This window comes from Dendropsophus ebraccatus, chromosome 14 (assembly GCF_027789765.1).
Source record: "Dendropsophus ebraccatus isolate aDenEbr1 chromosome 14, aDenEbr1.pat, whole genome shotgun sequence".
NCBI classification, from domain to species: domain Eukaryota; kingdom Metazoa; phylum Chordata; class Amphibia; order Anura; family Hylidae; genus Dendropsophus; species Dendropsophus ebraccatus.
The window spans coordinates 18,193,669-18,209,428 of NC_091467.1; the positions used below are offsets into that span (position 1 = coordinate 18,193,669).

The 15,760-nt window shown below is 45.6% G+C and overlaps 1 protein-coding gene across 2 annotated transcripts in view; it reads left to right on the forward strand.

Moving 5' to 3' along the window:
- The window catches only part of LOC138771715 (inactive phospholipase C-like protein 2), a 76,052-nt gene that overhangs the window by 5,468 nt on the left and 54,824 nt on the right, over positions 1-15,760 (forward strand). The window contains exon 1 of one of the 2 annotated variants that reach the window (XM_069951637.1): positions 1,012-2,005. The exons of the other annotated variant lie outside the window; for it this stretch is intronic. Within the exon in view, the coding sequence (XP_069807738.1) occupies positions 1,772-2,005 (234 nt within the window). The 5' untranslated portion in view covers positions 1,012-1,771. Of the gene's footprint in view, positions 1-1,011; positions 2,006-15,760 lie in introns of those variants that run through there. 2 annotated transcript variants of the gene reach the window in all.

A 15,760-nucleotide genomic window follows, 5' to 3' on the forward strand; every position in this document is an offset into this window, starting at 1 on the left:
ATCGTACAGTGACTCCCCAGCACAGACCCCCATCATACAGTCACTCCCCAGCACAGACCCCCATCATACAGTCACTCCTCAGCACAGACCCCCATCATACAGTGACTCCCCAGCACAGACCCCCATCATACAGTCACTCCCCAGCACAGACCCCCATCATACAGTCACTCCCCAGCACAGACCCCCATCATACAGTGACTCCCCAGCACAGACCCCCATCATACAGTGACTCCTCAGCACAGACCCCCATCATACAGTCACTCCCCAGCACAGACCCCCATCATACAGTCACTCCCCAGCACAGACCCCCATCATACAGTGACTCCCCAGCACAGCCCCCCATCATACAGTCACTCCCCAGCACAGACCCCCATAATACAGTGACTCCCCAGCACAGACCCCCATCATACAGTGACTCCCCAGCACAGACCCCCATCATACAGTGACTCCCCAGCACAGAGCCCCATCATACAGTGACTCCCCAGCACAGACCCCCATCATACAGTGACTCCCCAGCACAGACCCCCATCATACAGTGACTCCCCAGCACAGACCCCCATCATACAGTCACTCCCCAGCACAGACCCCCATCATACAGTGACTCCCCAGCACAAACCCCCATCATACAGTGACTCCTCAGTACAGACCCCCATCATACAGTGACTCCTCAGTACAGACCCCCATCATACAGTGACTCCCCAGCACAGACCCCCATAATACAGTGACTCCCCAGCACAGACCCCCATCATACAGTGACTCCCCAGCACAGACCCCCATCATACAGTGACTCCCCAGCACAGACCCCATCATACAGTGACTCCCCAGCACAGACCCCCATCATACAGTGACTCCCCCAGCACAGACCCCCATCATACATTCACTCCCCAGCACAGACCCCCATCATACAGTGACTCCCCAGCACAGACCCCCATCATACAGTCACTCCCCAGCACAGACCCCCATCATACAGTCACTCCCCAGCACAGACCCCCATCATACAGTCACTCCCCAGCACAGACCCCCATCATACAGTCACTCCCCAGCACAGACCCCCATCATACAGTCACTTTCCAGCACAGACCCCCCATCACAGAGTGACTCCCCAGCACAGACCCCCATCATACAGTGACTCCCCAGCACAGACCCCCATCATACAGTGACTCCCCAGCACAGACCCCCATCATACAGTGACTCCCCAGCACAGACCCCCATCATACAGTGACTCCCAGCACAGAGCCCCATCATACAGTGACTCCCCAGCACAGACCCCCATCATACAGTCACTCCCCAGCACAGACCCCCATCATACAGTGACTCCCCAGCACAGACCCCCATCATACAGTGACTCCTCAGCACAGACCCCCATCATACAGTGACTCCCCAGCACAGACCCCCATCATACAGTGACTCCCCAGCACAGACCCCCATTATACAGTGACTCCCCAGCACAGACCCCCTCCATCCAATAATCCTGATCTGACAGCAGATGTGGCAATAAGGAGCAGCACCCAGAGGACTGGGATCCATTGTCTGGGCTTCCTCTGCAGCAGGGATCCAGCACAGTGATCTGACAGCACAGTAGTCCATGGCATAGGTCCAGGTGGCCGCAGACTTCTCAGGTGCCCGGCTGGCTCTCAGGATTCAGTAGGATGCAGATAGGCTGAGGATCCCCATCCCTTTCCTCATGTGGGCAGTGTCAGAGTGTTTACACATCTAGCAGCTCATTTCCTCCAGAGCAGCATGCCAGGCTGAGGCACTGAGTCTTCTCACTATGGCAGATGGACGGGACTCTGCAGCCTGTGCTGCTGCAGCTGCTGCTGTGGTGGGACTTCTGGGGGTGCAGGATGGCGGCACCTTTACCTCAGGGGGGCTCCATGTACCTGGAGGAGAGGAGCTGGTGCTGAATGGAGGATGCTCCGAGGACAGTCCACAGTCTGGGAGGAGCAGCAGGGACCACTCAGGAGAAAGAGGACAGGGGACCCTGCGGACCACTGGGATAATGAAGGTAGGACCACCAGCTCTATGACTTCACCTCCTATACACCTTTACTGGCCAACTTACTAACTTGTGAGCCAAATACCACCGGTATCTATACCATAGTCATTAGCCAGAGACGGAGCAAACTGGGACCCCATTAACCCTTTGTAGTCCTATCTCCCCCTATAGATACTATATTGCACGCCATGAAATGATGCATTAGTTACATCCAGGAGCTATAGACGCACGTTTCCTGTATATACTACACCGTATTTTACCTATTGTCTGACCCAATGTCAAGACGTAAGCTTGGGGGCTGCCATGTAGTAAAGACATGCCGGGCGCCTGGTAGAGGTCACTCCGCCAACGTGACTTCATATACGGTAGTGGGTCAGGGACAGGTGAGAGGAAAATCACCATTAAAAGAATATATATATATATATATATATATATATATATATATATATATATATATACATATACTGGATGAAGTGTTCCAATCCAATAAGGAGTTGTGAGGGTATATAAGTAAAGTTTAATTCCCGCCACATCGTCCTGTCGTAGATCTGACCTTGCCGTCTTATCCAGGTGCTGCAGAGCTGGATTTGTTATTTGGGGCTGTATAGTTATAACACTATGTTGGCTCTGCTACATCTCTCCTATACCTAACACCTCCACAGTGCGCTTTCCTTATTTACAATGAGTCAGGCATCCATGCCACCTTGTCATTAGGCGCCAATGGTACCGTGCAGGGCGCAGATTGTATCCGGCTCTATAAATAATGCAGAGGATTCCGGATCATGCGTCTCATTGGGGTTCCTCTCATACGAGGCAGCTATCGTATTGAGCAGTCAGAGGTCCCGTCAATGATTTAATTGATATGTGATTAATGCCTATGTTCTTAGACGGCCGTAAATCGTCTCTAGCGGGAGCCAAAAATGAGATTGGATGTAACGGAGTTGAGTTTGTCTTTTGGCATAGATTGCATTGTCATGTTGTTCTGTCAGGGTCAGCGGAGGAGAAGCATGTATAGGTTTGGAGCTGGAGGATGTGTCCCTTTTCTTGCAGTGTCCTCGGGATTATTAGAGATGAGTGCTGGAGCATGCTCGAGCCGCCATAGTCTGTATCCATGTTTTCCCAGACTCCCTAGGGCTGCATCCATCTTCTTCAGTCATCGGTAATCAAATGCTGCACACTCGGACGTGAGTCATAGATAGGGTGACATGCTAGACCAGGGGTAGGGAACCTTGGCTCTCCAGCTGTTGCAAAACTACAACTCCCATCATGCCTGGACAGCCAAAGCTTTAGCTTTGGCTGTCCAGGCATGATGGGAGTTGTAGTTTTGCAACAGCTGGAGAGCCAAGGTTTCCCTACCTCTGTTTTAGACCCATCAAAACCTGTGGCTGTTGTGAGATCCATGATGGACGTTCTACTTTCAGAACAACTGGAGAGATTGACATTGGAACCCACTGATGTGTACGTCCAACTATAGGGCTGCACGTCAACACCGGTCACATGACCGCAAACTGCATCGAAGGGCAACTCTCTCTGATAGGTAGACTATGTTCAGGGATAGATTGGCATACCTGTGCTCATTGATATCAATAGACTGAACATAGTGTGGTTTTTTTTTGTTTTTTTTTGTTTTTTTCAAGAGAACTAAAAACCCTTTCCTGGCTGCAGCACAAATTATTTGTGCAATTTAATGAAAAAAACAATCTCAGCAAAGTCACACACAACATGGTCAAAGTAATTTAGATTTTTTTCTTTCAAATCAACTGGTGTCAGAAAGTTATATAGATTTGTAATTTACTTCTTTTTAAAAATGTCAAGTCTTCCCATACTTATCAGCTGCTGGATGTCCTGCAGGAAATGTTGTTTTATTTTCAGTCTGACACTTCTCTCTGCTGACATTTCTGGCAGGAACATTTAAGGCAGGAACTCTGTCTCGGTTTTCTATGAATCCCTATAGAAAACCTCTCCTACTCTGGACAGTTCCTGTCTCGGCCAGATATGTCAGCAGAGAGCACTGTGTCAGGCTGAAAATAAAACATTTCCTGCAGGACATACAGCATCTGATAAGTACTGGAAGACTTGAGATTTTTAAATAGAAGTAAATTACAAATCTATATAACTTTCTGACACCAGTTGATTTGAAAGAAAAAGATTTTTACTGGACAACCCCTTTAAAGGGTAGATTTAGTTGTAAGATTTTGAACCAATAACCAGCAGCGATCCATAAAGGGGCATAAGATATGATTTCCCACCATGTCTATAGGATGATAGCTGTGTGCAGTATCACCCCCATATCCAGTCATCTGGGCGGATACTAGTCACTAGAGATGAGCGAACCGGCTTCAGGTTAGAGTCCATCCGAACCTGAACGATCGGCATTTGATTAGCTGGGGCTGCTGAACTTGGATAAAGCTCTAAGGTTGTCTGGAAAACATGGATACAGCCAATGACTATATCCATGTTTTCCACATAGCCTTAGGGCTTTATCCAAGTTCAGCAGCCACCGCTAATCAAATACCGAAAGTTCGGGTTCGGATCGACTCGAGCATGCTCCAGGTTCGCTCATCTCTACTAGTCACTAGTCCTGGGCTGTTATCAAACGTATTGAGGCGTGATTGACAGAGCAGTCCTACATCTATCTTGCATCATTATTAGAGATGAACGAACTTTAAACACCTTAGGGTTATGGTGCGTTTACACAGAGAGATTTATCTGACAGATCTTTGAAGCCAAAGCCAGGAACAGACTATAAACAGGGATAAGGCATAAAAAAGATTGGGATCTATTCTCTTTTCAAATCCATTCCTGGCTTTGGTTTCAAAAATCTGTCAGATAAATCTCTCTGTGTAAACACATCATTAGTCTGAACCCGAGCGTGCGTCAATTGATGACTGGTGGCTGAAGAAGTTGGATGCAGCCCTAGAGAGTCCTGGAAAACATGGATACAGTCATAGGCCATTGGCTGTATCCATGTTTTTCAGACAGCATCCAACTTCTCCAGCCACTCGTAATCAAATGACGCACGCTCGTGTTCGCTCATCTCTAATCGTTATGCCCGAGCATGCGCAGTAGTTTCCGCAAAATAAAAGATGTGTTTAGATTCAGTCATTCCTCAGTGGTGATTACAGCCCAGGGCACAGGGACTGGCTCTCACTTCTCAGAGATGCCACCTATATCATACAGCAGACACCACCTATAAAATCCATTTGCTTTTATGGATTGGGCTGCGGTCATACAGTCATGTCTGACGACCCATTATGGATTCCTGCTGTTTATATATGTAAAATCCTAAAGACAAGAAAATATGCAGTGTGACCTTACATACAAAAGCAAACTAATATATGTGGGAAAAGATAGGAGGGGGAGGCAGTCTTCCGTAGTGACTGTACGCATCCGTGTTGACAGCTGTCCATTACAGATTAGGACCGCCCACTGGACTCCTAAATCTAAGAGGAGTATGCACTTTTATGTTGCCGTGAATGTTTTGCTCTATAATACTGTAAGGCTGGCCTCTTATTGAATCCTTGTATAGTATATATCCTATGTGAACATATTGTACCATTGCAACTTTAAGTGTCACTGTTTTTTTTGCAGAACTCAATAGTACAGGCGATTTTAAGAAACTTTGTAATTGGGTTTATTAGCTGAAAATACATTTTTATCATGAAAAAGCAGTTTAAAGCTCTCCCCCCTGTCTTCATGATATTCTTCGGAGAGGGGAGGGGTGGAGGGAGATGAGGCACCAAAACAGGACAACAAAGAGTTAATTTACAGCTACATCACCGGACTATCTCCTCTGAAGTCAGCACTGACCTCTCTGACCTCTGAATACTGGCTTTCACACTGATCCAGCTGTGTAATCCTTTGTTCTCTGCTGGCGACTCATCTCCCTCCTCCCCCCTCCCCTCTCCATAGGTTACACAGGGCCCGACTGATGTAAAAGAGTCAAGATTTCCTGATAATGAGCAGTGAATAAGAGAAAAGAGGGAGAGGGACCTGGGGAAAGTCCATCTGAATGCAGATAATGGCATATTTACCTAATAAATCCAGTTACAAAGCTTCTTAAAATCGCCTGGACTATTGATTTCTGCAAAAAAAATGAAACAACAGTGGCACTTTAAGATATGAAAGCAACTTCTCCTCCTGATCGGTGAGCATTGTCCACGTGTGGCGGGACGGGATAGCAGATGCTGCACTAGATCAATGTTATAAGACTGATATGACGGCCAGGCTGAGAGGTTGTTAACCAGATCTGAATAGGAACAAGTTAAGTCTTCCTGGTAATAATGATAGATGCCGTGCCATCAGACAAGATAGAAGAAAGGACAAGCCGTACTTCATACTCATCTTCGATGCAAGACCTGCATTAGGAGGAGGCAGGCTGCTTAATTATTCATTGTAGAGCAGGATACAAAGCAGAGCGATCGACCTCCAGAGACGACAACCTCTCACCATACACCGCTTTTCTGTCCCAATATAAAATAGGAGAAAGGGGGGACACGGACATCAATGCTATTCGGTGCATATGGTAAATCATTGATAGTAGCGGCAGATTGCAGGAGGGTGGACACTGGCGGCAATGATTTACATGTCAGGAAGTTCTGCGTGGTGACAGGGCATAGATGTCACTGGACTATGCTTGTATACATCTGTCCTCTCCAGCATCCTAATGCAGCTACAAAACCTGCTGATGTGGGAATATTTGTTCTTGTTATTTGCTCAGTGCCTCCTTCCTTACCTCCCCGTGACCTTGCTCAGATCTCCAGCTTTGCCACCCTTACCAGTGTTTAATGTGGGCCAGTAGTGGTAAACCTGCCCGTCTTGTCAGCTGTCAGGGAATACAAGGGCAGCTCCTATGTCCTCACAGATGTATGCATAAAAAAATGTGCAGAGGGTAAACAACATAACTCTTTTATTAAAAGAGAAGTCTGGTAAACATTTTTATTAAAATATTGTATTGCCCCCCCAAAAGTTATACAAATCACCAATATACACTTATTATGGGAAATGCGCAAAGTGCTTTTTTCCCTGCACTTACTACTGGATAACATGGTGATGTCACTTCCTGGATAACATGGTGATGTCACGACCCGACTCCCAGAGCTGTGCGGCTGTGGCTGCTGGAGAGGATGATGGCAGAGGGGACACTGAGGGACACAGGGCACTGGAGGGACACTGAGCATCCCCCTGCCATCATCCTCTCCAGCAGCCACAGCCCACACAGCTCGGGGAGTCGGGTCGTGACATCACAATGTTATCCAGGAAGTGACATCACCATGTTATCCAGGAAGTGACATCACCATTTTATCCAGGAAGGGACATCACCATGTTATCCAGGAAGTGACATCACCATGTTATCCAGGAAGGGACATCACCATGTTATCCAGCAGGGACATCACCATGTTATCCAGGAAGTGACATCACCATGTTATCCAGGAAGTGACATCACCATGTTATCCAGGAAGTGACATCACCATGTGTAAGGAATATGGACAGCCCTGTCCCTATTCATAAATATGTAAAGTGGTTTTATGTGTGGTGTGGTTTATATGTATTCGTGCAGTGGATATTTTATAGATTGTGATTGATATTTTATAGATTTAGTCTAATAGCAATAGCCCATAGCTGATGCAAGTTAATCATATGGACTTATTGATTAGCTTGGAGTCAGGCCGTCTGATTACCCTGTGTAAAAGACCAAAAGTCTCTCTGCATGGGGCAATAAGCATGGAGCTGTAAAGAAGATGGTGGAGTAGATTGTAGCTAGTGTTGAATTCGCACCTCTGAGGCAGGCTCACTGACTCCATGCCAGCAGGGGGTGGATGCTCTTTAAGAAAAGGAATATGAAATCTTTCATACCTTTGTCAAAATAAAAAATAGAGCCACGGAAGCCATACCATTGTGTTGGGTATGATGAGGACATCGCGGGGAGTCCAAACATGGCCTGTCTACCTGTCCTCATCATGCCATAAGGGGTATCTCACCTTCTGAGTGTCCGAGGCATATGATGTTTGATATGCCAGGAATCAGGATGACGAGATATGAGTTATGAACAAGGGCTGGGACCCGTACCATTGACATGGTGCCTGGGAAAGTATCTTTTTTGATATGTCCAAGTGTGTTCCCTTGAGGGCTGAGGGGGGCAGCTGAAGCTCTGCCCAAAGGGGCTGAGTTACAGATGTCAAGTGGCGCCCCTCAGCCCAACCCTTTCAGGTCTTACATAAAAGTGAGACCTAGGGAACATGTAATCGTCACAAAGTTGGGGATCCAATCGAATTGGTTTGTGCACCACTTTCTAAGCCCAAATCCCCTGGGAAGGAAGAACCCATACGACGCATCCTGTGCTAAGTATTAGAACTTTCTTATTTTATCCTTTTTGTTTTCTTTGTTTGCAGTGTCTGTATGTCTTTTTGTAACCAAGTACTGTCCATTGTAATGCATTAAACCTAAAAGTTTGATGGTTTGTCTTGTAGCCTAAACGAACCTAGTTAGCTCCAGGAAGAGTGCATGTGCGGTGTGTGACCGTATAGTGTATGACTGGGTGGCTTACTCTACCGTGTGGGTGTGTCTGCTTGCGAGTGGAACACTCTTGGGGTTCCCTGTCTCCCCAGTAAGGTAATAGGGTGGTGGCAGCAAAGTTGTGTATGTATGTTGTGTTTGGGTGTCTGGCAGCGGCTGGAAGGTTACGTGTATGACGACAGCCGGTGGGTCCCAACATAGCAAAGTTCTGTGTGCGTGCTTCGTGGATGTGTGTCTGGCTGCGGTCAGTGGGTCACGTGTATGACAGCGACTGGTGGGTCCAGATACAGCGAAGTGTCATGTTTGTGTTCGCCAACGAGCAGGCAGTGTTCGTGGCCAAGTGAGTGTCTGGTGTCTGGGTGTGTGGAAGGTGGCAGGTGGCGATTTACGCTCGAGTTACGGCCTGGGAGCAGGGCGTAAAGCGTGAGTGCGTGAGGTGAATCGACCTGTAGGGCTAGAGCAACCCAGGGGAGTCCAGAGCACCCAAATTCCTCTGATCCCCTTGTCTTGTCCTTCTCCCCCCCCCCCCCCCTTTTGGTCCTTGTTTAGATCCTTTCCGCCGGGTGTGGTTAGGATTCCCCTCCCCCTTGTCAGGGCCGGCGCAGGTTGGCGCGCGTGTTCGTGACACCATGTTATTCAGGAAGTGAAGTCACCTTGTTATCCAGGAAGTGACATCACCTTGTTATCCAGGAGGGACATCACCTTGTTATCCAGGAAGTGACATCACCTTGTTATCCAGGAAGTGACATAATCATTTTCTTTCACCCGAGTACCCCTTTAGGGTACAAACACACACGGCATATACGCTGCGTATTTACTGCTGCGATACGCAGCAGATTAGATGTAAATAACTGAACACAGTATCAAATCTGCTGCGTATCTGCTGTGTGTGTTTGTACCCTTAAACTGCATTTGACAGACCATATCATATTTCCAAGCCTATCGGCAATAGCTTAGTCTTTCTTCAGATATTTTGTTGGTCATACTGAGATGATATCAGTAGACCCCCACACCCATCAACTCGGGTCATAGATGCCCTTACCAGGCGTCCAGTGACCACTCATTGCCCCTGACCTTCTCATGTACAGCACATTGACACGCGCCTTGGCCAGTCATGAGAAGGAGACTAGCTACCATTACTAGACACCTATAGCTGCGGCTTATCTGTCAGCAAAGCATCAGGTGTGTTGATCTCTAATCTGCCCAGTTCTCATTTCCCTCAACATCTGCCATTGAGAGAAAGCCAAGTGCTCCCCATAGACGTGGGATTGTCTTTGGGAATTCTGCTGATAGTTATCTAATATGTCCTGGCAGCTTTATGTCCCTGGTGCATCCGCCATATTATTTTCTACATAATAGAAATTCCTATATAGGGAATACTACAGACGCCTAGCCTGGATGAGTTGTATGCTATACAGCGATGTCTTCTGTAAAAGTATATGGTGCTAATATATGGATATAATCACTAGATATGAGCATTATACAGTCTGATCCTTCTGCATTTGACTACTGGTGGCTGAAGAAGTTGGATTCCGGTAAAACTTGCATACCAAGGGTGTAGCTAGGATTCATACTATGTTGTGAACAAGGCGTGAGAGACGCCGAAACGCGTCAACAATCGCATGTTTGTTTCCTGTCATGTGAAGTTTTGCAAATAAAGAAGGACGATAATATTTTTATCTGCTACACTGGTGCTGGACTTTTCCTTTTTTATATATATATATATATATATATATATATATATATATATATATATATTATATATAGGCTCGGTAATGTGGCCAAAAAATAAAATCTCTTGTGGCCAGAGGCAGAATCCTGCCTGCAGCCACAAGAGTGACTGGCAGAGCAGAGAGCCAATGGCTGCTTGCTATGTCAGTCCACTGTTTTTAACTATAAGAGCCAGTTGGAAGCCCTTTTGGTTAAATACATAGGTGCAGGAGCAGACTAACTTCTACTTAACCCCTTATGCACTGCAGTGTGTAAGTGACCCAAAGTTCACTTACATTCTGCAACACAAACAAAGGGTTAAAAGCAGAAGGCAATGAGATATTTGCTTTCCTGCTGGTGCACTGATAACCCCTGACCCCTTCAGGGTCCTCCACACAAGGCCAGAGAACAGAGGTCAGGGGTTATCAGTGCAGTGAAGCAGCGATCTCTTTGTCTTCTCCTTTTTAACCCTTTTTTGTGTTGCAGCATGTAAGTAAACATTGGGTCACTTATACACTGCAGTACATAAGGGGTTAAGCAATAGGACACAGGATGGTTCTTATCTCTCCCCTGGGCCCCCCTGCTGCATGCGCCCCATAGCAGCTGCCTACCCTGCCTCTATGGTAGCTACGCCTCTAGATAAAGCCATAACCTGTGAATTCAGATTTCCAGAATACCACCGCATTGATGTCCTATAGAGCGAATACTCAAATATTTTCCACGGACCCCGGCCAATGTTATTCGCTGGCATGTTTCCATGATACATCAGAAGACACACGATAGTTCTGTTACCCTTTCTCTGTCCTCTTAAGAAGTCAGAAGCTGCTTTGTCCTCCGCTCTAGGAGGAAATAATAGTGAAATTGGACATATACACTACTTCTCCTTGGTCGTAAAGATCTGAAAAGACTTCTGTGTATCTTTAGTAACATCATCCAAAACCCGTACAAGTAGAAATATTCTAAAGGAAGAGAAACTACCAATTGTCCTATGCTGACACTGGGGACATCCCAGCCCCGGCACGCCAGCCATTGACATCAGCAGACGGCATGCAATGCTAATGTGTTAGATACACTAGGGACGGGGGGGAAGGCGCTCTGTCATCTAAATTCTAATTTTCTGTGTTATCTGTGCCTGTACCTAAGCCCAGCTGGTGCAGGGTCTGCTCCCAGATTGCCCCCACATGTCTGGATGAATGTGTACGTGTAGCTCCGCTCATATGGTTATGGTTTATGGATATGAATCACCAGATGTCAGGTGTCTAGTAGCCAAAGATTCAAACACAATGCAGTAAAGTGTAGCCATAAATAAAGCATGAGGCGTAATACTCACACTAGATTCTTCCCATCTCACCATTGTAAACCCTTAATGCGTCACCCGTACCCCCTTTCCTCGGTGCGTGACCTTAGCCAGCCATCCAAACCATCAAGCAGATGAGCATGTAGCCCTCTTCTGTCTAGGGAATCCAATGCAGATGTGAACATGAGTGAAGTGGTGACTGGTTCTGCATCAACTTTACGGATGGGGGTCATCACTATAAACTAACTGAAAGGACAATGGAAAATATGGAGTTACATCTTCAGTTTCTCTCTCGTAAAGATGCAAAAAAACCAGAATGCTGCATCATATCCATTGATCGCTATGGACGACTCCTAATTTTCTTTGGCTATTAGACAAAGCGATTTTTCACTTAAACCGATTTATGATAAACCATTGCAAGCGAGCGCTCCTGGGAACAACCTGAAATCGTTCATCATTATACACGAAACGACAGTCGTAAGTTACGATCGCAATTACGATTTACGTTTGTACACTCAAGTCTACAAACGTTCGGAATTATGAAAGAACGATGTGTACGTACAGTGTACCGAAAGATTAGCGAAGGCTTACCAATGATTTTATGGTCAGCTTAAAAGATGCAATTAACGACATGCAAGCGCATTTACGTTAGTTGTTTAAACGTTGCTTGTATACACACAGAATAATTCTTGTTTATGTCCGAACAATTTAACAATTTTTCAGACGATACGTCTTGACTACACATGACTAGGCTGGTTGACTGATATGTCCTTGGTACAGATAAGCGCAACTCAATCATGTTTGAATACCGGTGGCTGAAGAAGTTAGATGCAGCCCTAGGGGGTCCTGGGAAAACATGGTTATAGCCTATTTCCCAAACTCCATAGGGCTGCATCCAACTTCTTCAGCCACTGATAATCAAATGCAGAATGATCGTACTCGAGTTTTGCTTATCTCTAGTCCTAGTGCTTTTTCAATCAGATTTTTGTGTATAGTACATTTCCACAATGAATGCGCAGAATATGCTCATTTGAGTTTTGGACTATTTTTCTCCCTTTAAATAAATAGCAGAGAGTCAGTGTGATGGACCTGACCTAGAATGTGCATCTATTGTAATGTAAACCACTTCACACAAATGTTCCCAAGGTAAAACTGAGCATTGAAGGACACAATGCAACTTCTGGAAAATTAGTAAAGTAAATGTACCGAAGTGAACAATAAACCATTGCAGCATCTCCATCCCCAGAGAGTGTCTAGTGTAATAGTATGGGACATAGTGTAATGCACCGAGGGACTGGATACAGAGAGAATCTGCAGTGCTGCTTCACTTACTACTTAGGCTGGGTTCACACTGTGATTTTGCTGTCTAACATATATTTGATACATTTGTATGCCATCTGTTAGAAAGATCCTTTTTTATTAGTTTAACCACGTTGGACCACGTTTTTCTGTACGTTTAAAATAAATAAAAACTAATCTGTTAGACAGCAAAAATGCAGTGTGAACCCACCCATATTTATTAAGTCTATATATTTTATTTATGTGTTATATTATTTGTAATATTTTTTTTTTATATACAATCTTTTGTGATATATAATTCCCCCCCCCCCCTTCTTCTCCACTTACAGAATTGGTGCAGAGATTCCGCTTGGAACCCCCGCCTATCTCTTTCAATAGGAAGCCTTGCGCGCCTCTGCTCTCCGTGCCTTTCCGCTCAAAGAATTGACTTGTCAATTGTTTGAGAAAAAAAGTGCAGAAAGCAGGGGTGCGTAAGACCTCCCATTGAAAAAGATAGAAGGGATTCAGCGCAGAGTCCGCAGATGGGGTTTCCTAGTGGGATCTTTGCACCGATTCTGTAGTGTGAAAGGGCCCTTATTCCTTGTATACAAAACTAAATGAGTTTCCTAAAGAATCTTGGTCTCCTAGGAAAGAATTTCTCTCTCTTTGGCTCCCCTCCCCCTTTGGGCAAGGTGGCTGACCAGGACTAATTTTTTTTCTCAACACATTTGCGCCATTTACGTCAATGGGACATTTTAATATTTTTCTTACATACATGGAAGGCACAAATGTAATAGGAACAACCACGGACCGATTTATTTCCAGTTAGAGGTATTCCTGCATGATAACATGATGACATATCACTAGGATGTGACAAGTGGAGTGTGACTTATTTTAAAGGGGTTATCCAGCGCCACAAAAACATGGCCACTTTCCTCTTACTGTTGTCTCCAGTTTGGGTGGGGTTTTGAAACTCAGTTCCATTGAAGTAAATGGAGCTTAATTGCAAACCGCACCTGAACTGGAGACAACAGTAGGGGGAAAAGTGGCCATGTTTTTGTAGCGCTGGATAACCCCTTTAACCCCCACCATTCATATACACAAAGGGGGATATAGTGCCGTGTCCCCTTCCTGTTTTCCCCCTAACATCCATCTGGTTGTGCAGGGAACTGCAGCAAGGCCCCACCCGAGGCTGGCTTTGTTTTTCTGAACAGCTGGACGGCTAGGAGAGCAGTGCTGCGGCCCCTTTATGATGGCTATCCAAGGTAGGACCCTACCGTCATACAGTGGTGGCATCTTCTAGTGATTTGTGGGAATGCCCGTTTTCTGTGCAAGGAACCACAACATCATCTTGTGCATTTAAATTCTACCAATTGCAGGAAGAGAACGCATGTAACCACCCAAGTGGTTTAGAGTGCTGAAAGGCCAGATACTCCTATTGGTGTGTATTACAGATGAGCAAACCAGGTTCGGGTTCGAGTCCATCCAAACCCGAACATTTGGCATTTGATTAGCTGGGGCTGCTGAACTTGGATAAAGCTCTAAGGTTGTCTGGAAAACATGGATACAGACAATGACTATACCCATGTTTTCCACATAGCCTTAGGGCTTTATCTAACTTCAGCAGCCACCGCAAATCACATGCCGAAAGTTCGGGTTCGGATCGACTCGAGCATGCTCCAGGTTCGCCCCATCTCTAGTGTGTATATATGGTCAATAGTCAACCTGCTGATCACAATGACTATAGTGTAAGTGTGTGTGTGCACAGCATCTGATAGACAACTACATAATTGGAAATAGTAATTTTTTTTTTTTAACTGCTCGAGTGACAAGCCCCATTGCATGGTCATTGCAGACCTATTGCATTTTTTTTCGTTCTAATTTTTGTATATATTTAATTAAAGGGACGAAATATACAAATATTAGAACAAAAAAGTGCAATATGCTACTGCAGCAGGCGGAAGATGTAACTGATGGCCGAATGATCCTTCCGGCAGCAGTTATTGAAGGTGTATTTACTCAAGCACCAAGCTCAACACTAGTCATCGAGAAAGATGAAAAAAAACTGGCACCATCCCAACAAAGTATCTGTAGATGTAAATGACCAATTTCACCACGTATTACCTTTTTCTGTGTGTATACCCAGCCTTTTGTTTTCATAGTCCGTTAGAATAGGTCTACATTGTCTCGTCCGCCTCTTTTGTTGCGGTTCCTTATGAAAAGAGCAGCACTTTGGTGGTGCGGATGAGTGGAGCTGGCTGAGTCAGTAATGAGTCATTAATCTCTATGCAGAGGGAGGATTGCCGCTATGTGACAGCGCAGACAGAAGCTGTCACACATCTAGATTGGCCCCTCTCAATAGAACAGAAAGGAGACTCTTCCTTACGTCGCTCATGATACTTCCTCCTGGATTAGCGGAATTTATGGAATTAAATTGGATGAAATTATTAATAAATTATACTATTTAACCCAGTTTCCGCAACCAAGGATATGCAATGTGAATTATTCTGATGGTCTGTATACCACATTAAAGCCCCTGTTCACACATCATGTATTTCCAGAGAAGGAATCGGACTTCTGCCATGGATATGGGCAGCAGACTCGCATGAGGATTATCCATTGTCTTTCGATGGTGCTAAACCTTGGCATTTCCTGAGAAAAATAATTGACATGCCATTTGGATGTTTTCCATTGCATCTAATGAAGGGTTGAGAGCCTCATTCACATACAAAATGATGTGGCTTTTGGCACAAAGTCCATTGCACATGAAGTCAGGGATGGCCAACCAGCCCTCCAGCTGTAGCGAAACTACAATTCCCATCATGCCTGGACAGCCAAAGCTTTAGCTTTGGCTGTCCAGGCATAATGGGAGTTGTAGTTTTGAAATATGTGGAAGGCCACAGGTTTGACATCCCTGGGGTCCAATGAATAGCGGCTTTCCACCCCTTAATAAAGTCAAGTTTA